The sequence below is a fragment of the Trifolium pratense genome, linkage group LG2 (genome assembly GCF_020283565.1).
Source record: "Trifolium pratense cultivar HEN17-A07 linkage group LG2, ARS_RC_1.1, whole genome shotgun sequence".
Taxonomy (NCBI): Eukaryota; Viridiplantae; Streptophyta; class Magnoliopsida; order Fabales; family Fabaceae; genus Trifolium; species Trifolium pratense.
Window position 1 is genome coordinate 45,147,257 of NC_060060.1, and position 22,244 is coordinate 45,169,500.

The 22,244-nt window shown below is 32.2% G+C and overlaps 3 protein-coding genes across 17 annotated transcripts in view; all 3 read right to left on the reverse strand.

Annotated features, from left to right (window-relative positions):
- Window positions 1–1,092: 1,092 nt before the first annotated feature.
- Window positions 1,093–3,088, reverse strand: LOC123911050 (putative pentatricopeptide repeat-containing protein At1g12700, mitochondrial). Of its 2 annotated transcripts, XM_045962378.1 has the most exons (2): window positions 2,872–3,088; window positions 1,093–2,711 (listed from the first exon to the last, which is right to left on the reverse strand). In XM_045962378.1, the coding sequence occupies exon 2, from the start codon at window positions 2,649–2,651 to the stop codon at window positions 1,260–1,262; it is 1,392 nt and encodes a 463-aa protein (XP_045818334.1). In that variant the 5' UTR covers window positions 2,652–2,711; window positions 2,872–3,088; the 3' UTR covers window positions 1,093–1,259. The 2 variants fall into 2 exon arrangements, with proteins under 2 accessions (XP_045818334.1, XP_045818333.1); XM_045962377.1 differs by having other exon boundaries at window positions 1,093–3,088.
- Window positions 3,089–5,059: 1,971 nt separating this feature from the next.
- On the reverse strand, window positions 5,060–9,760 carry LOC123909989 (pentatricopeptide repeat-containing protein At1g62930, chloroplastic-like). 7 transcript variants are annotated; one of them, XM_045960971.1, is made up of 5 exons: window positions 7,240–9,746; window positions 6,881–6,965; window positions 6,568–6,659; window positions 5,500–5,577; window positions 5,060–5,152 (listed from the first exon to the last, which is right to left on the reverse strand). In XM_045960971.1, exon 1 carries the CDS (start codon window positions 9,638–9,640, stop codon window positions 7,976–7,978), a length of 1,665 nt encoding a protein of 554 aa, XP_045816927.1. In that variant the 5' UTR covers window positions 9,641–9,746; the 3' UTR covers window positions 5,060–5,152; window positions 5,500–5,577; window positions 6,568–6,659; window positions 6,881–6,965; window positions 7,240–7,975. The 7 variants fall into 7 exon arrangements, 5 of the variants coding, with proteins under 5 accessions (XP_045816927.1, XP_045816928.1, XP_045816926.1 ...); XM_045960972.1 differs by lacking the exon at window positions 5,060–5,152 and having other exon boundaries at window positions 5,243–5,574; window positions 7,240–8,142; window positions 8,225–9,746; XR_006810109.1 differs by lacking the exon at window positions 5,060–5,152 and having other exon boundaries at window positions 5,243–5,574; window positions 6,568–6,965; window positions 7,240–8,454; window positions 9,035–9,746.
- Window positions 9,761–14,989: 5,229 nt separating this feature from the next.
- LOC123909996 (putative pentatricopeptide repeat-containing protein At1g12700, mitochondrial) overlaps window positions 14,990–22,244 on the reverse strand; it is an 83,996-nt gene continuing 76,741 nt past the window's right edge. Inside the window, exons 1-5 of one of the 8 annotated variants that reach the window (XM_045960998.1) lie at window positions 18,714–20,838; window positions 17,557–18,492; window positions 16,739–16,838; window positions 15,971–16,136; window positions 14,990–15,645 (exon numbers count right to left, since the gene is read on the reverse strand). In XM_045960998.1, coding sequence (XP_045816954.1) covers window positions 18,878–20,395 — 1,518 coding nt within the window. In that variant the 5' untranslated portion in view covers window positions 20,396–20,838 and the 3' untranslated portion in view covers window positions 14,990–15,645; window positions 15,971–16,136; window positions 16,739–16,838; window positions 17,557–18,492; window positions 18,714–18,877. Of the gene's footprint in view, window positions 15,646–15,970; window positions 16,137–16,738; window positions 16,839–17,556; window positions 20,852–22,244 lie in introns of those variants that run through there. The other 7 variants (XM_045960999.1, XM_045960996.1, XM_045961001.1 and 4 more) reach the window with 7 other exon arrangements.

Here is a 22,244-nt window from a genome sequence, read left to right on the forward strand (position 1 = left end):
AGAAAACATATAAAGCAAAGTATGATTGTAATTATTCTTAAATGAAATGAGATTTTGAATAGTGGTGCCACATTATTTTTGTGTAAACGTCCGACTTAAAATTATTATTTGTCGTAATTGTTTTAAATAACTAATAATCAATAGAACATACCTTTTGCATTTCTGAGTAACAAATCACTAGGAAGCAAATTGCTCAACATGAAAGGCAGTTGATGTACATCCCAAATTTGTACCTAACTCAAGAACAGCAATCTGTATAAGTCTAAAACAGGACAATATATCGAATGGCAAGATTACTTCCAATACATTTTTGTAAATGGATTATAACGGGCAATCTAGCCCAATTACAAACCGAGATCAAAGACAAAGCAAACAACTTAAACTATAACATGAGGAGTACAAAAGAGTCCTAGCCACCAATACCGATGATTGGTTCCAATAAATGTTACAAGACAAAAATTCAAATGCAAGAACATGAACTAGCTGAGAGCATAATATGCTTTACTATAATTTTGTGCCATTTCAAAATAGTCCAGTTTTATTAAAAAAAATTAAAAAACACTTTCTAAACTAGGCAGCAGCAAGATCCATGAACACCAAACAAACTACAAAGACTATCAACCCCAAGAGTAGCAGTAGAGAATAGCGAATAACATGTTTCCATCCGATACCAATAGCAGCAACACGCCACATCAAAAACAAGACACTGCCTACTTTCCATCCAATATTCAAAATTAGCAGCAATCAAGAAGAATTATGACAGCAGACCAGTGGCCAATATCTGATCCTTCTTAAGTTTCTAGACAGCTATATTGTCCATATTAACAAAATTCATAAAATTTGTCAAAACTCCCTACTTTATGTTTTGCATTAAGGTGTTTCCAAAAACTGATAAGAAAAAATAGTTTGATATGTATTCACTATATATGCCAAACTAATGAGAAGTCTAATTGACATTTATAGAACAGAAAGATCTTGTGTTATTTCATATCTAGTCCACGACCTTCGATGATATGTTAAAATCATATTGTTTGAAGTCAATCTAACTCTCAGAATTCAAGCTCTACCATTGGTATAATTTTAATAACAAAATGAACATAACACATGACTTTTCATTAAAACTAAACTGGTAATGAGCTCATTGTGTAGCCGATCATCCCTTGTATATGTAACTATCAAGTAAGTATTTAAACAAAAAATAAACATTAGACCATTATCATCAAATAAGTTACAAGAAATAATCTTAACTAGTGCTTCTCTTACAATAGACCTCTAGCAATCATTTCATGAAGAAGTTTCTTTGCATTATCATTCTCATCATTTTCAAAGAGAGCACGGATAATTGTTACATAAGTTACAGCATCAGGAATGCAACCATTGTCTTTCATTTTCGACAGCAGGGCAATAGCTTCATCAAACAATCCCTCTAAACAAAGACCGTTGATCATAATAGTATATGTCAAGACTGTTATCTTATAGCCTTTAATCAAAAGATCTTGAAAAATCACTCGTGCTTCTTCAAGTCTTCCTTCTTTGCATAGTCCATCAATAATTACATTGTATGTGTGCATATCTGGTTGAATGCCATGGTCTTTAATTTTCTTGACTAATGTAATTGCCTTGTCGACATGATGGATTTTACATAAAGCATGTAACAAGGAATTGTACGTGATTACATTGGCAGGTTGGCCTCTATCATGCATCTCATCAACAAGCTCCAATGCATGAGAGATTCTCCCTAATTTGCACAAACCATCAATAAGAGAACTGTAAGCTATTGTATCAGGTGTAATCTTCTTGCTTTGCATTTCTTCAAAGAGATTCATGGCTTCGTCCACCATTCTGATCTTGCATAATCCATTAATTATGATATTGTAGCTCCAAACATTAGGAGTCACTTCCTTATCAGCCATAGTGTTGAATATATCTAAGGCTTTGTTCACTTGATTAACTAAGCAATACCCATCCATTAAAGCATTATAAGTAACAACATTTGGTTTTATACCTTCTTTCATCATCATAGCCAACACATTGTTAGCTTGTTTCACATTTCCTTCCATGCAAAATGCATCAACCAATGTACTAAAAGTATATACATCTGGGGTGATGTTTTTTAATACCATTTCATCAAACAAAGCAAATGCTTCTTTCAGTTGACCAACAATACAAAATCCATTGATTAGAGAATTGAAAGTGACAATATTAGGAGAAATTCCCTTTGCGGTCATTTCAGAATATAACTTGTAAGCCTCGGTTACAAATTTACCTTTACACAAACCGTCAATGATTGTGTTATACATTACCACATTGGTGTTGACCAATTTCCCTTCAATTTCTCTCAACATTTGCAGGGCGGCTCTAGTTTCCCCCATTTTACACAAGCCATTAATCAAAGTCCCATAACTAACATGATCCAATTGAAATCCTTTTGCCAGCACATGGTCACGAAAATGCAGTGCTTTTTTAACATCGCCACTAAGACATAGACCTTTCATGAGAGTATTGAAGGTTATGGTATCTGGTTGATAACCCAACTTGAGAATCTTTGCCAATACAGAAAAGGAAAAAGTAATTTGACCATTTAGGTGACAATAACAATTGATCAATATGTTCAAAGTAAATAAGTTAGGGGTAATCCCCTTGAATTCCATTTGACGGTAAAGGGATATGGCAGTGGTGTAATGCTTACTCTTGACAAGAGAACCTAAAATCTTGGTAAATTGATAGATGGATGGAGTATGGGGCATTTGGAGCATACGATGAAATGAGGAAACAGCATTATCAACATGAACATCATTGTGAATGAATCGATTGACAGAATAAGAATATGATCTTAAGAGTGTGTTGGTGGATATGTGATTATAGACAAACCTGTTCATCAACGTTAAGAATGACATTGGAATCACAGTGAGTTGCTGGCTAGCTATGGATCAGAGACTTCGATATGCTGTAACTCAAAATTAGGGTTTATAGATATTGGAGAAAGTAGATATAATACCTTCGTCAGGAACCTTTAACAAAAAATCATGGATGTGAAGTGAACACTTCCTGAGTAATAAATTTGACTTAAAAATTTCTGAATTACAAAGTGTATAAATGTTTTTCTCCCTATTATTTAGAGTTTATACAAATAATTTATGCAATTTTTATATATTATTATAAGTTTATCAAGGTAATATATGATAAAATAGCTTATAAAATAACAATTTTCACCAGTATAAACTATTAAAATACCATAAAACTTAATTTATATTGTATAAGCTGATTGCATAAACTTAAAAAAAGTTAGGCCAAACGGACCCATAGTATAAGAAAAAATTAACTTTTTAAATTCATGAGATGATCTATGTATTTGAACTAAAAAGTAGACCAAATACATTAAACATTCTATAAATTTAAATTAAATTCTCTCTTATCTTATATTAAGGATCTGAGGCAGTATTTATGTTTAATTTTTAATATTCTAAGACAAGTTGATAGTAGGATTAATTTAATTGTAAGTTATATTTAGAAAATGACTAATAAATGCACTAAAATTTCATAGAGGGTCGACAAACTTTTTTTTTAAGAGGATTTTTTAATAGGGAGGGATCAAATTACACCATTGTGTAACATTTGAGTAATGTTACACCGCTCAATAACGCTTTAACGAATACAAATTTTACAAAATTCACCGTTGGATTGAAAGTTTATATCGTCTAGATCATCTATATTAAATTTTATAAAAAACTAAAATCGTTTTATATGTTTTTGAGATAGATCAAGATTAACGGTATTCAATAAAAACGCATAAACCGATTAAAACGATTTTAGTTTTTTTATAAAATTTAATATAGATGATTTAGACGATATAAACTTTCAATCCAACAGTGGATTTTGTAAAATTTGTATTCGCTAAAGCGTTATTGAGCGGTGTAACATTAGTGTAATTTGATCCCTCCCCTTTTATAATTAGGAATTGATGGGGTATTCTATAGTCTATATAAGCTTTTTATTCGCCCGGAGATTTTTTTTTTTTTGGTACATTCGCCCGAAGAAATTTTACTTTATAATGTCATTGAAAATGTAATGTATTATCATAGTCTAAATATATTTTTTCTTTATAAAAATACATTAATTTTTTTGTAAAATAGATACATTAATTTTTCAATTAACTTATAAAGTAAAATTTCAAATCGTTAATTAGTTCAGTGGTGATTGGCGCTGAACTTGGTATGAAGGATCACGGTTTGATCCTCTGCAACTGCGATCGGGAGGGGGCTGGAACCACTTGATGTCAGAACTGACCCCCGAACCGGATTAAACCGGAAGTGAAAAGCCAAAAAAAAAAAAGATTGGAGGGAGTATTTTTTTAATTAAAATGTGAATTCCGACAACAAAGACAATTAAGTGAATGTTGATGCTGCTATATTTTAATAGAACATTAGGAGTCACTTCCTTATCGGCCATAGTGTTGAATATATCTAAGGCTTTGTTCACTTGATTAACTAAGCAATACCCATCCATTAAAGCATTATAAGTAACAACATTTGGTTTTATACCTTCTTTCATCATCATAGCCAACACATTGATAGCTTCTTTAACATTTCCTTCCTTGCAAAATGCATCAACCAATATATTAAAACTATAATCATCTGGGTTGGTGTTTCTCAATACCATTTCGTGAAACAAAGCAAATGCTTCTTTCAAATGACCCAAAATACAAAATCCATAGATTAGAGCACTGAAAGTGACAACATCAGGTCAAATCCCCTTTGCGGTCATTTCAGAATATAACTCGTAAGCCTCGGTTACAAGTTTATCTTTACATAAACTATCATCAATGATTATGTTATACATTACCACATCGGTGTTGACCAATTTCCCTTCAATTTTTCTCAACAAAAGCAGGGCGGCTCCAGTTTCCCCCATTTTACACAACCCATTAATCAAAGTCCCATAACTAACTTGATTCAATTGAAATCCCTTTGCCACCACATGGTCATGAAAATGCAGTGCTTTTTTAACATCGCCACTAAGACATAGACCTTTCATGAGAATATGATCTTAAGAGTGTGTAGGTGGATATGTGATTATAGACAAACCTGTTCATCAACATTAAGAATGACATTGGAATCACAGTGAGTTGCTATGGATCAGAAACTCCAATTTGCTGCACCTCAAAATTAGGGTTTATACATCGAAAGCCATTAGAATGTCAGCGAGCAGAAATCGGGTCATGAAACTTTTTAAACATAAGGGACCAAATTAAAACCTAAAATAAACATAAGGGACAAAATATGCAATTAAGCCTAAAAAAAAGTAAATCCTCATATAAATTTTTTCTTTGGATTTGCAATAGATTTTCAAATGACAAGGGAGGTATTACATAATGATAATACACAGTTTCTAAATCCAACGAACATGAAAATGAAAGTTCTCATAAATACATATATACACAAATCCAGGACCTACAAAACTAATATCACATCATATAATCATGTAAGTTAAACAACCTACACTTCAATTGCCACCATCAAAATCGGACAAGGTCTCAATCATGTCACACTTGTGCAATCCAATCCTCATAGGCAGCTACTAACAAAACCAAAGAGAAGTAGAAGAAAAGAATATGGGAGTCAAATTACGCATTAAGTTATACGGGTAAATATGGAAATTCAAACCAACAATACAAACACAAACACACAAATCACATAATTGAGGAAAATAAGAAGTAATAATCATAATTTTGTATAAAATAGTTGTCAAGGTTTGTCGATTTGGCGATCAAGACTACTAGCAACTCATAATTAACAAGCCTGCAAATGGTAGTTACCATCATGTTACTCCTCGGAACTTTCGCTAGAGTGCTCTGCTATGATCCTGAATTAGTGCAGTGGAGTGTCGAGATAGCTCTGTTGTCCACATGATTGCCGGCAATCAATGTAGCTATCCATTGAGCCATTGAGAATTTAATCACGCCAATCTATCCCCAAGGTCTCTTTGGCCCCCACATTCCTAATCTCCTAAAAAGGGATCCAAATCTTCAAACGACAACGACTATAGTTTGGTTGAATTGTTGTACAACGGACAAACAAAGGGAACATAAGTTCCCGAGTAGTAACGGTACCAATTTTAAAATACAATCATGTTTCAGTCTATTGAGTTTGGATAAATGACATATGCTCATAATACTCTTTTTCTCAAAAAGAATTGAACCATACAATAAGTAGGGATCCAACCCGTTATCAAATCAAATTTACCGAATTCAAAACCTCGTTCCAACCCTTCCGGATCTAAGTCCAAAAACAAATGCACATAACACAAAACTCCTAAACGACTTAGACAACTGAAACTTAGAGGCCATACATAGAGCCTAACTACATAGCATAATAAGGTTCTTGTGGGAAAACCTTATTCATGAACACGCAATCATCAAATATCTAGCATAGTTACGGTTAACTATGAAAAACAATTCAAGCCAACAATTGATCCAACACAACCAAACAAACAAACAACCAATTCAATAAGCATATTCACACACAATTCAATTTCCAAAATACCCCTTAATGAGAAATCAGCTCCCACCTGAAATTTACTGATTTCGCTTTCCAGCCGCAACAACCTCCCAACACCATCACTGTCCAACGCCTTGAACGCACATAAAGGCAGCTTCAATGCTTAGGGATGTCCACAACCAAGATGGCAGAGAATCAACAATCCAAGAGAGTTTACAATAACATCAAAATAAAAACAAAATATCAAAATCAGTGGCTAAACCAAACATAGGGAAAATTAATCTAGTTTAATTAATCAATTACCAAAAAGAACATAACTATTTAATTAGTAACATGTAAATAGAGTTTAGAAGAAAATAATTATGAATTAACTGTCCAAGTACCTTCAATGTCCATAAATAATAGTTCAGTTCACATATAGTCTGACAATGACAACATCATTGACATGTAACTCCACGCCTTTTCTTCCTGATACCACAAAAATGAAACACCCAACTATGTCAAAAGAAAATAGATGATTAAATTATGCCATGAGTAACACAGTTGACACGACACAACACAACTGACAGTAAGTATAATGATGACGAGCAACAAAAAAAAGAAAAGTATAATGATGACGAGTTGACTGTTAACACAAAAATGATCACAAGTAACACTAGAATATAAAATCAAGACTTCTATAAATCATCCAATTCATTATATATGTTTTCTTCATTCTTCTGTAACGCAAGACCATACATACCTGAAATAATTACAGCTGTTGCCTTAGAAAATGCTCCAAATGAACGGCCAGCAATGACTTCAAAGAATATATCAACAATTGTTGCCCTAAAGAAAACTCAGATGGTACAAACAGAAAAGATTGAATCCGTACATTTTTCCCTTTTTGCGAAAACAATGCACAGAAAGAAAATGCTTCTTTCCTCTAAATGGGGTCGACTACATGAACCATCATCAACATAATTTAGTAAAGACAAAATATTATATCTAAATCCTTTTTAATAGTTGGACATAAAGTCTTTGTTGGTCTATCACTATTTGTCTGTTGGATTATCTTCCATATAATCAATATCTACCACGGAAATATAAAACAGTTCTACTTTCTATAGCTAAGGGAAAATAGGGTAAACAATAAAAGGTAAAGTATTCATAACTCATCAGTATCAGCATGGTATTTTATTAGAAACACAAAGAATGACTAATGAATGAAAAGACTATACGAAGAAAATTGGCAGCACATTGGAAAGAAAAATATAACTAAGTCAAGAATAAAAAAACAAGCATTGGTATCATTTTAATAACAACACCTGACTTTTTATCAAAACTAAAGTAATAGTGAGCTCATTGTGTAGTTCACCATCCTTTGTATATGTAACTATAAAGTATATGTATAAACAAATACTAAAATTTCGATCATTGCCATTAAAAATCAAGATAACCTAATATGCAACAAGAGATCATCTCAACTTGTCTTTCTCTTACAAAAGACCTCTAGCAATCATTTCACGTAGAAGTTTCTCTGCATGATCATTCTCATTATTTTCAAAGAGAGTGTAAATAATTGTTTGATAAGTTACCACATCAGGAATGCAACCATTGTCTTCCATTTTTTGCAGCATGGCAAAAGCTTCATCAAACAAGCCCTCTAAACAAAGACCGTTGATCATAATATTATATGTCCAGACTGTTACATTATAGCCTTTAATCAAAAGATCTTGAAACATCACCTGTGCGTCCTTGAGTCTTCCTTCTTTGCATAGTCCATCAATAAGCATATTGTATGTGTACATATCTGGTTGAATGCCTTGGTCTTTAATTTTCTTAATCAATGCAATAACCTTGTCAACATGATGGTGTTTACATAAAGCCTGCATTAAGGAATGGTAAGTGATTACATTGGCAGGTTGACCTCTATCATGCATTTCATCAAGAAGCTTCCAAGCACGAGAGATTCTCCCTGATTTACACAAACCATCAATAAGAGTACTGTAAGTTATCGTACTAGGAACAATATTCTTGCTTTGCATTTCTTTGAAGAGATTCATGGCTTCATCTATCATTTTAATCTTACATAGCCCATTGATCATGACACTATAGCAATAAACATTGGGCACCACTCCTCTCTGGGCCATAGTGTTGAATATAACTTTGGCTTTATTGACTTCATTAACTAGGACATACCCATCCATTAGTGAAGTATACGTAACAACATCTATTTCCACTCTTTGTTTCACCATCACAGCTAATACATTTTTAGCTTCTTTCATCTTTCCTTCTTTACATAAAGCATCAATCAATATACTAAAAGTATAAATATTTGGTTTAATATTTTTCAACACCATTTCATCAATCATACCAATTGCTTCTTTAAATTGACCAACCATGCAATAACCATATATTAAAGCATTGTAAGTGACATCATTAGGTAAAATCCCCTCCCCAATCATTTCAGAATATAAATCATAAGCATCAATTACACGTTTATCTTTACATAAGCTATCTATAATCGTACTATACATTACCACATCCGGCCTTACCAATTTTCCTTGAATCCGTCTCAACAACTCCATAGCCGCGCTTATTTCTCCCATTTTACACAATCCATTAATCAAGATCCCATAACTAAATTGATCCAAATGAAACCCCTGTGCAACAACTTTATCATGAAAATGAAGTGCTTTACGAACTTCACCTTTAAGACACATACCTTTAACAAGTGTATTCAAGGTTATGGTATCGGGTTTATAACCCATTTTGAGAATCTTTCCCAATACAGAAAATGCAAGATTCATTTGACCTAGATGACAATAACAATTGATAACAATACCAAGTGTAACAATACTTGGAACAATTCCCTTAATTTCGATATGTCGAAAAAGGGAAATAGCAGTTTGGTAATGATTCATCTTAACAACTGAAGTTAAAATTTTGTTGAATTGGAGAATGTGTGGAGTATGATGTAAATGGAGTAAATGACAGAATGAAGAAACGGCATTACCAACATCAATATCATAGGTAATTGATGGATGGAAAGAATTGGAGTGAGATGATAGGGTTCTGAAGGGTAAAAAGGGAATAATAACAACAGAAGGATTAGAGAGAAAACATAACCTTCTCAATCTCAATCTCAATCTCAATCTCATGGTTGAAGCGTATGGCAGAAAGAAAGGATTAGACAGTCCCGATAGACTAGGGTGACTAGTTTCCTTCAAACTGAAATTGTAATAGAACCCGAACTCTAGGTTTCAGTTTTTTTCGAACTTGAGTAAACCATTAAAGGAAAAAAAAATTTATACCCCAATAATTGTCAATCTACCCCAACATTAATTTTGAATGGACGAATTTACCCTTATATATAAACTAAAACCCTGAAGAAAAAAAATTTGTTTACCGGAACACTTTGGAAAAAAGTGTTCTGATATGTAAATTTTTTTTTTACCTGAACATTTTGAAAAAAAGTGTGTAGGTATGTAAAAATTTTCCAAATTTATTTTGTTACCTACACACTTTGGAAAAAAGTGTTCAGGTATGTAAAAATTTTCTAATTTTTTTTTTACCTGAACACTTTGAAAAAAAGTGTGTAGGTATGTAAAATTTTTCTAATTTTTTTTATCTGAACACTTTGAAAAAAAAATGTGTAGGTATGTAAAAAAATAGGCTATTTTTGGAAATTTATTTTATATACCTGAACACTTTTTTCCAAAGTGTGTAGGTAACAAAATAAATTTGGAAAAATTTTACATACCTACACACTTTTTTTCAAAGTGTTCGGGTAAAAAAAAAATTAGAAAAATTTTATATACCTGAACACTTTTTTCCAAAGTGTGTAGGTAACAAAATAAATTTGGAAAAATTTTACATACCTACACACTTTTTTTCAAAGTGTTCAGGTAAAAAAAAAATTACATATAAGAACACTTTTTTTCAAAGTGTTCCGGTAACCAAATTTTTTTCTTCAAGGTTTTAGTTTATATATGAGGGCAAATTCGTCCGTTCAAAATTAATGTTAGGGTAGATTGACAATTGTTGGGGTAGAAAAAAAAATCACCATTAAATCTCCTGAAATTTTAAAATTCGTCAAATACTTGGAAATAGGTAAATAACTCCCTCGAATTATAAAACGTCAATTAAATTGCCCCTGACACTACCAGTCAGAGACCACATCAGGGGTAATTTGATTGACGTTTTATAATTTCTGGGGTATTTGTCTTTTTCCAAATTTTGGGGATATTTGACGAATTTTGAAAATTCAAGGCGTATTTGTCGGTTTACTCAATTGTTAGTACTACTGTACTTTTTTTTTTGGCTTTCTAGTACTGTACATTCGAGTTAGGATCCTCTTCATTTCTCATAATTTCTATTTCCTTTATTATTATATAGTTTTGGGAATATAAATGCAAAAATGTAATATTAAGTGGGTCCAAATACTTTTATACACTCAAAAATATTTAAAAACTTTGGTAATGGAAGAAATGGAAATAATAGAAAATGGAGAGATCTCAACTTTGTACATTCTATTATCAACTTTCTGTGTAACGTAACATATTATATGTCAGTTTGAAGAAGAAAAAAAATTATATCAAATGATAAATCGTTTTATAATATCAATGAAGCATTGAATGTTATTTTTTTATTATACCCTTAATTATTTATTACTCTCTCAAATTATAAATCTATTTTTATTCAAAAAAAAAATCTTCAATTAATTTATCTTTCTCATACAATTAATGAAGGACAATTTTGTAAAATAGCTCATAATTTTTCTTTTTCATACAACATTAATTATATTTCTTAATATGCGTAAAAATGTCAAAGTGACAAATATTGTGGTACGGAGGAAGTACATGTTAAATCAATTAAAAATAGTAATTCTTTATTGAAAAATAATTATAATTTATTAACTATGTTTATCAATATTGGTTTTTTTGTCAGTCCATCTGTTGTCCGGTTTTGAGGCCTGGCCGAACCGTCTTTATGCCTGGTTCTCGGTCCGACCAGTCCGACCAGTCGGTTTGATCCGGTTCTGATAACCTTGATCAAAACCATTTCTTGCTTTAATTCCAGCATCAACAAGATCATAATATTGAATCATTTCTCTAACAACATCAATATAACCGTACTCAGCAGCAACATAAAGAGTTGTTTCTCCATCTTGATTCTGTCTAGCCAATAATTCATCCTCCTCATCAGAATTAAGGGTATCCCTGCTCTTGCTGCAGAATGCAAACGTATATCATCCCTTTTTCCTGTCAATTGTTTGTCATCTTTTTCTTGGGGTGCTCACATTCATAGCTTGTTGTTGCACCATTGATGTTGCATTATTGGATTCACCCATCTTCAAATTTCCTATCTTTTGATGCTAATTACTATATCAAAATCATTGTGGAATCTGTTCACAACACAAAAACATAAAAAAGGGTTTAAAACATTGCACCTAGGTACTTTATTTTTATTGCATTATGAAGCACAGACACTTCTCAGATTAGGCGTGTCTCGATGTCGGGCATGCGTCAATGTCACACACCGACACGATACCGACACTTATGAATACACTGAATTATATTGTTTTCTCAAATTATTATCGGTGTTGACGTGTGTGTCGTGTCTTGTGCTCGTGCTTCGTATATTATTATATTATAAAGAATCAAAACAACCCAAGAAACAGAAATTGGAAAGAGACAAAAAAAAAATCATTGTATTGGTCGAATGATCATGGAAGAGAAAAAATCAAATGGGTAAGAATGGAAAAAGAAAAGAAACAAACTTGAAAATAAATTAAACCTTGGGTTGAAGAAAGAACCTCTTCAACCCTTATGCTAGCTTCGTTCTACCACCGTGAAAACTATAAAGAATAAAGATTCGATTTCGAAAGAAACAACATTTGTAAAGGTGGTGGTGAATTTGGTGATGGTGTCGGAAATAATTCGGAAAAAAATATGTTTGAGAGAGAGAAGAAGAAACACTTTTAACATAACAGCACACTTTAATTAACATATCAACACACTTTTAACATACCAGCATACTTTAATTAACATACCAACATACTTTTAACATACCAGCACAATTTTGATGTAGTTTTAACATAACAACACACTTTAATTAACATATCAGCACACTTTAACATATCGGTACACTTTAATTAACATATCAGCACACTTTTAACATACCAACACAATATATAAGGGTAGAATAGGAATATTTTAAAATATGTTGGGGTAAAGAGATAAACGTAGGGGTATAAAAAAAAATCAGTTTATTTTGATAAGCAAATCCAATTTTACCAGGGCCGGTCCCGAGTATTTGGAGGCCCGGCTTAAATATTAAAATGGTCCCTTAATAAAAAAAAATACAATTTTTTTAAAAAAATCATGTTTTACACACAAAAAATTGAAATTCATTCTCTATTTAAATTATAAATAACATTAAAGACATAATAATTATCATTATAAATAACATAAAAAGATATTTATCATAATCAAGGCCAATTTTAATTTAATTTGAAATAAATCAAGCTAAAATTATGCAAAGAAATGAAATTGCTGGGATTTGAACCAAAGACCATGCACACACAAACATCACAACTTACCACTAGTTTATTAATGCAAATGCAATACTTAATAAAAATTGACAATATATAACTATTAATAATGTAAGCTCTCGAAATTTTGTGGCCTAAATTTTTATCGAAATTTGGAGGCCCGATGTCGTCGCATATGTTGTATGTGTGGTAGGGCTGGCCCTGAATTTTACTCATATTATCTTACTTGAAAAATTAAATATCAATTAAACATTTTTTTTCTTCATGTCATTCTATATTTATATATGCTAGTTTAATTGTTAATTTTACTCAATACTACAAATTCAATTAATTATCCATTATTTTTTGACAAACAATGTCAAAGTTAATTATTATAAAATTAAATTATATAACTTAAATTAATACTCTCCATAAAATGAAATACATGAAATCATTAATACTAGAGTAACTCGGAACTAATATCTGCACTAATATTTGTACATATATTAGTTTAAACTCTAAACTAATATTTACACTAATATTTGTACAAATATTTTTTGAACAAGCCAAAATGAAATATATTAACTAAATCAGCCTCCCTAGCACAAGACGTACCGGGTAGACTACAAATATGTATACAAAATGACTAAAACTTATTTATAAAATATATTTATTTATTTTTTAAAAAAATTTGGGCTGGACTGGTGTGGCTATAGCCACACCAAGCCTTACACAAGTCCGCCGATGAGCTCGTACCACCACATTGAAGGCCTGTTTGTTTCAGCTTTAAAAAAATGAATTTTTTATTTGTATTTGTTAAAATAGATTTTCTAAAACCGTTTTTTAAAATATTACAAGTTTTTTTCGTTTTTTCTAAATTTAAATACTAATTTTGACATTATATAACATAAACACACATTATTGAAGATCAAAACATAGTCAAAATTATAATTTTTTTCAAAAAGTTGTATTTCAAAAATGATTTTTATGAAAAATTATTTGAAATAGCTTCAAAATTAAGTGGTTTTTCGAAATTTTGATATCAAAAAATAACATTTTAAGAATAACTATTACAACCAAATTTTCATTTGAAATTTTTATGAAAAGTTTTCTTTGTAAATTTTTTTTACACAAAATTATGTACCACTATAAAAATTCATAACAAACAGGCCTTGAATCGCATGTCCCACTACTTCGGTCTCTCTTTCTGTCCAAATTTTAAATCTGAAAATTCAACTCTCCACAAATATATATATATATAGGAAAATGCTAAACAGTGCCCCGGGGGCACTGTTTAAGGAATCAAATATAGTAATATCATATTGAAGTTTGTGCAGTCAACGCCTCGAAAGTCTAAAAAGTGTTATTTTCAATTTTAAAATTTCCTTTTTTGGTTTCCTTAACCAGTGCCCCGGGGGCACCGGTTAGCAGGACCCATATATATATATATCAATTAAGTTAACTATTAGTCTATTATATAGGAGGAACAAATTGTTGTCCATAAAAATTTTATTTTAACTATTATATATGGGGGACAAATTGTTAACTACACGGAAAACAATATGTTTACTAAGCCACTAGATTTGGTCTAGTGGTAAGGGTTTTTGATAGTACGTTATAGGTCCTGGGTTCGATCCCCAACTCATTGTAAACCAAAAAAAAAAATATATATCTATTTACTATACACGGGAAACAATATATTTTAATCAAATTTGTCAAATTTTATATTCAGTAATATTTATAATTCAAATAAAAGCGCAATAATAAAAAATACAAAACATATACTTATCAACAATGACTAAAATAACTGCAAGTTTACGATATAGTAGAAATCCATATTATTACTCCCTCGTTTCAAAATAAAAGAAAAATAATTTTCAAGTATATTATCACAAGTAACATGTTTTTTTTTTCTCAGTGTTTTGTAGAGCACGTATATGAGAAACCGTTATATTAAAGTGAGAAATATCACCTCAACAAGTTCAATATTATTATGTATGAAGAAATTGTCACTAATAAATATTACAATTATAGCTATCATACATCATATAACAATCTTACGATGACGAATAATTTTTTAACGGTACAAATTCGCCTTACATTAAAAAAATTGCAGCAACGCTGTATCTGGTGCGTCACCGAGTGTATTATCCTAGTTTCTAAAATTCTTTTAAATAAAAAATGTCTGATCAAATGGCTAAGTCAAAGTTGTCAACCTTCTTATATCAACTAACAAAAATAAAAAATAGTTAACCTTCAAAGTAATCAAATCTTTTAGTTTATTTATTTGTCCTAATTGTTTAAAAAAGAGTGTGAAATGTCTGTCCAACCAAAACACCTAGAATTGAGAATCACTAAACCTAGCCCTTACTGTAAGGCTGCCTCCCAGCACCTGATAATATACAACCTGGTGGATGGCAAAATGCAGAACAAAAAGAGTGTTAAGACACCGTAATCAAATCTAATGAAACACAAAAACACCAAAACTTTCGAAATTGATCATCTCAAGATATGGAACTTTATAAGTTCTGTTTATTTCAGGAACAAAGTAAACATGCTGATTTGATCCTTGAGACATTGTAGGAAATCAATCTTCCAGCAACAAGGGAGTTGCAACAACAGGATTACGTTCTGTAATGGTAGTAACAATTGTATCATTACTAGTTACAAAGGCAAAGATACATATACATAAAGTGTTAAATCAATATACAAAGGCAAGTACAACCATGTTTAGTGTTCATTAGGTCATCCAAAAGGGAAAGATACAAATACACATATTTGCTAAGAAGGATTCTAAAAAATCTGCAGTTTCTGCATTAATTTCCAAAGAGATTCTAATTTCTTTATAAATAACATTTTCAGGTTTATATTTTTAGTTAAATCAATTAGTATATTTAATAGGGTCATGCTAAACAGTGCCCCAAAAAAAAAAAAAAAAGTAATGTTAGAAGCTTGCCTGAAACCATTATGTATCTTCCCAGATTCAAATGTCTTTATGTTTACAATTGCTCGCCTTGCTACGAGCGATGAACTTACAAATCAGACGTGGTGTGGCTCCCAAATTCGTTAGCAACATTTGCAATGTCGGAATTCCTCGAAGTCAAAGTACAGATTACTAGAAACTGAAGATCAAGTTAAACTAAAATAAGGCAACGAACTATAACATGCTGATAATAAAATAAGAATTCATCGAGGAGCATCATAAACAGAACAATTGATCATATAGCGCAAATCAAAGGGGAAGATAGGTTCAACAATGTCAATACAAAGATAGGCCCCTATGCAACGGCTGCACAATGACGACAAAACCAAGACTTGGTGGTGCATCGATAACAACCTCACTCTTAGCAAAACAGTGACGAGCAGTGCTTTGACGACATATGGTAAGGGACAAAAGGCACAACTTCAACTATCATTGGGGGGGGGGGGGGGGGGGGGGGGGGGGGGATTTCATTACTATCATTTGGTCACACAAAAAACACATTAGCAAGTCCACCCAAATCAATGGGATTGCTGTTCGGGGGATTTTCCTATGGTTATGAGTAACCCTGGTATGCCAGCTTGTCAGCTGAAGTAGGGTGAACAATGACAAGTTTTTTTTTTACAGAATCGATCATGTACATATATATTAGCAAACAGTAATTAATAATGATATAAATCTGTCAAAATATAAAAAATAAAATAAATGGTTGTGTGAAATCAATATACAAAGACATGTACAAACCAAGAGTATTGTAGGCTGCTGAAGGTGAATTATTTGATAAATCAATAATGTAGCCATCATTAGGAAAATCATCTGAGGCTTTTATTGTTCCTCCATGTATCTGTTTTTTCATCAAATTATAAAAACAAATATGAGTTTAATTGTTGTGCATTGTCGGTGTAAAGATTTTTACACATACATCCAATGACGCGTTGCCACATCATTTAATGAATGTGACACATCATGTGTTTTTAATTACCATACATGATGTGTCTGTATATTATTGGACGCATGTGCAAAATAACTTTACACTGACGGTGCATATAAATTAAATTCAACAAATATTACGTTGAAAGGTCAAATATTTTGATTTCTTTTGAATGCTTTATTGAATAAACAAATGAAAAAGGAAAATATTTTTCTAATATATTAATAGAAATAGTCAATACTCATTTTTCTTGGTCTAGTTATACCAACTGCTACACCATCATGACTAAAATATGCTAAATTGAGACGACTTGTCTCAAAAAATTGAATTTGGCTTTGAAATAAAGTCTTAAAAAACTGCCAATTGTCAAAATAATAACAAGGGGTATGTAAAATTTGGTAGATACTTTTCATATTATAAAAATGAGAGCGTGAAGTATATTTCTCAAAGATAAATATTTCTCGGTCTTGAAATGCAGCAGAGTTAAAACTTTTAGAGCAATTTTGTCACCTATGTGGTTTTTTACTAGGCTTTAGAAATAGTCTCTTCAGTTGCACGCAAAGATATTCGAATACTTTTCATGAAAAACTATATGCGAATGTAAAGTTAACAAACAAATGACAGTTCATACCATGAGGTTCACAACGCCGGCTACCGGAAACTTTAATGACCTGCTGATCATGTAATTTCCACCTTCAAGATTAATCTGTGCACCTGCAAGGTTTTTTATGCTTTCCAGCAAATGTCCTTCACGTAGATCATTTGATGGCATTGCTGCATCTGCTATGGCTGCAAGTAGTGCTTCTGTGCTATCTGAATTTCCTGTTGTGTCTGCAGTCTGCACCATAGGATGTCACATGGAATACTCTTGGATTGTTCATACCCTACATGAAGAAGAAAAAACTTGCCTCTTGAGATGAGTTGTACATTTGTTTATGCAACAAAGGGTCAAGGACATGTCATGATGCTAACCAAGAGTCCTTAAGCTGAGTGAGGACTCAGAAGTATCATTTGCTCAAAATACTGAGCTCATTTGTGTCCATTCCTGCATTGGAATGGATTGAAACTTTAACTCAAACTGGTTCTTTTCTTACAGTACACCTTTTGACAATCATTTCATGTAAAAGTTTCAATGCCTTATCATTCTTATCATTTTCAAAGAGAGCACAAATAATTGTTTCATAAGTTACAGCCTCAGGAATCATTTGACGGGAGTTGCAGTAACAATTGATCAAGATACTCAAAGTAAAAATATCTGGCATAATTCCGTTAAATTCCAATTGGTGAGAAAGTGAAATAGCAGTTGGGTAATGTTTCATCCTAACAAGGGAATTTAAAATCTTGTTAAATTCTACAACGGATGGTGTGGGATTCACACAGAGCATGCGATGGAATGACGAAACGGCATTTTTAACATCATGATTGGGAGTACATTCTGATACTCGAGCTTATGATACTCGAGCTGGATACATTCTGATAACAACCACTGCTTATGATACTCGAGCTGGATACATTCTGATAACAACCATGAGGCTGGTTGACAGTACATTGCAAAGATAAAGGATTACTGTGTCAAAATATAATCAACCATTAATGTCATTATAATATTGAAATGATCATAACAGCAACGCATGTCTTTTGATTAATATCAAAGTGATAGTGAGGCCATCGAGTAGTCCACCTTTTCTTTTGTAAATATAACTATCAACAAAATAAATAAATAAATCATAATAATTTCATAATTGTCATCATCAAAACAACCAATTATATAATGAGAAATTATCTTACTTAAAGTTATTGTTACAGTAGACCTCTAGAAATAATTTCACGGAGAAGTTTCTCCGCCTTTTCATTCTCATCTTTATGAAAGAGAGCGAAAATAGTAGTTTCATAAGTTACGGCATCGGGAATGATACCATTATCCTCATTCCTCCTCTCCTACCCAAAACAACTTACTGCGTTTTACTCTTGTAGTAGAGACCTTTAGAAATCATTTCATGTACAAGTTTATCTGCCCTATCTCTCTCACCGTTTTGAAAGAGAGAATCAATAATTGTTTCATAACTTACAACATCAGGAATGCAACCATTGTCTTCCATTCTTGATAATAATGCAAGTGCTTGATCAAACAAGCCCTCCTTACAAAGCCCATTTATCATAACATTATACGTCCAAACAGTTACATTATAGCCTTTAGTCAAAAGCTCCTGAAAAATCACTTGAGCGTTCTTAAGTCTTCCACCTTTGCATAGTCCATCAATTAGTATATTGTATGTGCAAACATTTGGCTGAATACCTTCGCCTTTAATTTTATCAACAAATGCAATTGCCTTGTCAAGTTGATGATTTTTGCACAAAGCATGTAATAAAGAATTGTACGTGATTACATCGGCAGGTTGACCTATATCATGCATCTCATCAACAAGCTCCAATGCAAAAGAGATTTTCCCCGATTTGAACAAACCATCGATAAGAGTACTGTAAGTTACTGTATTAGGTTCAATCTTCTTGCTTTGCATTTCTTCAAAGAGACTCATGGCTTCATCCACCATTTTTTTCTTGCATAATCCATTAATCATGATATTGTAGCTCCGAACATTAGGAGTCACTCCCTTATCGGCCAAAGTGTTGAATATATTTAGGGCATTGTTCACTTGATTAACTAAGCAATACACGTCCATTAAAGCATTATAAGTAACAACATTTGGTTTTATACCTTCTTTCATCATCATAGCCAACACATTGTTAGCTTGTTTCACATTTCCTTCCTTGCAAAATGCATCAACCAATGTATTAAAAGTATATACATCTGGGGTGATGTTTTTTAATACCATTTCATCAAACAAAGCAAATGCTTCTTTCAGTTGACCAACAATACAAAATCCATTGATTAGAGAATTGAAAGTGACAACATTAGGAGAAATTCTCTTTGTGCTCATTTCAGAATATAACTCATAAGCATCGGTTACAAATTTATCTCTACACAAACTATCAATGATTATGTTATGCATTACCACATCGGTGTTGACTAATTTCCCTTCAATTTGTCTCAACATTTGCAGGGCAGCTCTAGTTTCCCCGGTTTTACACAAGCCATTAATCAAAGTCCCATAACTAACATGATTCAACTGAAATCCCTTTGCCAGAAGATGGTAATGAAAGTGCAATGCTTTCTGAACATTGCCACTAAGACATAGACCTTTAATAAGAGTGGTGAAGGTTATAGTATCTGGCTGATAACCCAACTTGAGAATCTTTCCCAATACAAAAAAGGAAAAAGTAATTTGATGAGTTAGGTGACAATAACAGTTTATCAATATATTGAAAGTAATTAAGTTAGGGGTAATCCCCTTGAATTCCATTTGACGATAAAGGGAAATAGCAGTGGTGTAATGGTTTTTAGTCTTAACAAGGGAAGTTAAAATCCTGTTAAATCGAACAATGGATGGGGTAGGATTCTTACGGAGCATGTAATGGAATGGGGAAACAGCATTTTTAACCGCAATATCATGATTGGGAATGAATGTAGAGTGAGAGTATAATCGCAGCCGGGAATAATAAAAGTGGGAATAGAAGAAGAAGAAGAAGAACCAAACCTGAACCTTAAAAGCGACATTTGATCGATCGAATGATGGAGAAGAATGTCTCTGTGTATCAACTCTCAGAGTTTTGAGACGAAACAAACCAAGCTTATAATTTACGGTAATCACCAAATTAGGGTTTTTCTCCCCAAATTAGGGATTTAACTTTTGCTTTCAACAACCAATATTAGCAATTGATAGATAACGCCCGAAACTAGTATAAGGGAGAGAAAACGACGACGACAGTAGGGAAGAAAACGACCGGCCGGAACTAGTGGTGGAAGGAAAGGGAAAAAGAACTAAAATATTTATTTATTTTTACAAAAAGTTGCTATTTTATTGTTATGCTCCAACTTCCGTAAAAAAAGTTGCAATATATATATATATATATATATATATATATATATATATATATATATATTTTGACGGACAAAAAATTTGCTATATATTTTTTATTAATTATTTTATTTGTTTTTAAAATACTTATTTCATTTTATTTTTGACACAAGTTGCTATATATTTTTAGGTTACAAAGTCAAATAACTTAAAAGAAAAAACTATTATAAAAAAAGTACAAGAAAAAACTAAAATAATACCAGGAAAAAAATAACTATGAGATCTAGTTTTAAATATACTTAAAACCTATTTTGGTAATTGTACATCTAAAATCAATTTTGATTCAAACTATCTAAACAACATAAATTAATGAGAATCACTTTTACATTAACGTATCCAAACAAAAATCAATTCTACCAAACTCACTTTTAATAAAAATCAATTATGTCAAACTCAATTCTACCAAACTCAATTATCGCCGATGCATAACCAAACACACACAAAGTCAGCTTTAATTTAGGGTTTTGTCCTCATTTCGATTTAACCTTTCATTTATTCGGAAATGGATCCTCGACTGCGGCAAATATCTGTTGCAATGCCTGCTGCTAAATTTGGACTATCTGATTGATCCGACGGCTTGAAATAAAAGACACAAAATCATTCGTTTCACAGCATATATCTTCTGGTTTAATCCCCAAGATGAACATGACTCAAATAATCGATCAAAGAGTCTCTCATGTTTGTAAAAATCAATTTCTCAGCTTTTGCCCCAATAGAATTAACTCAAATAGAAATACAATTCAATTCAATGAATTATAATTAACTCAAAATTACATGGAGAAGAGGGAGAATTCATTGATACCGTATACTCTCCAACAAAATTAGATTTATCCCTTTATGCTTTTGCACAAGCTCAACTGCTCACTGCAGCCGCCCTCCTCTTTTCCGCCACAGATGAGATTGCATGACGTCGACACCGCCGCTGCGAAGAAGACGCACAAAGTCTGTAGGAAATATGTGATTTAGTTAACCTGTATCCACCGCACAATCAATGTTATTCGTGCCTTCTATTTCAAGCCGCGTGATCAATCAAATGCTGTTGATTTTGCAGTAGGCATTGCAGCAGATATTTGCCGCTGCAGAGGATCCAGGTCGCATTTCTTCCCCGTGCCAATTTCGGTGGATAAGTGGGAAAAAAAACTTTCACTTTAAATGGGCCCCGCAAATAGGCGGTGGGATTGGTCTCTTGGATTAGTCGGTCATAGGATCGGATACCAAGTTTTCAGAAAAAAAATTCTTTTTTTATTTGAAGTTAACTCTCGGGTTGGTGGCAAAAGTTTGATAATTTATAGTTTGGCGGCCAAGTAAAATTCAGCTATGAAATTATCCCATTTAGTAATTG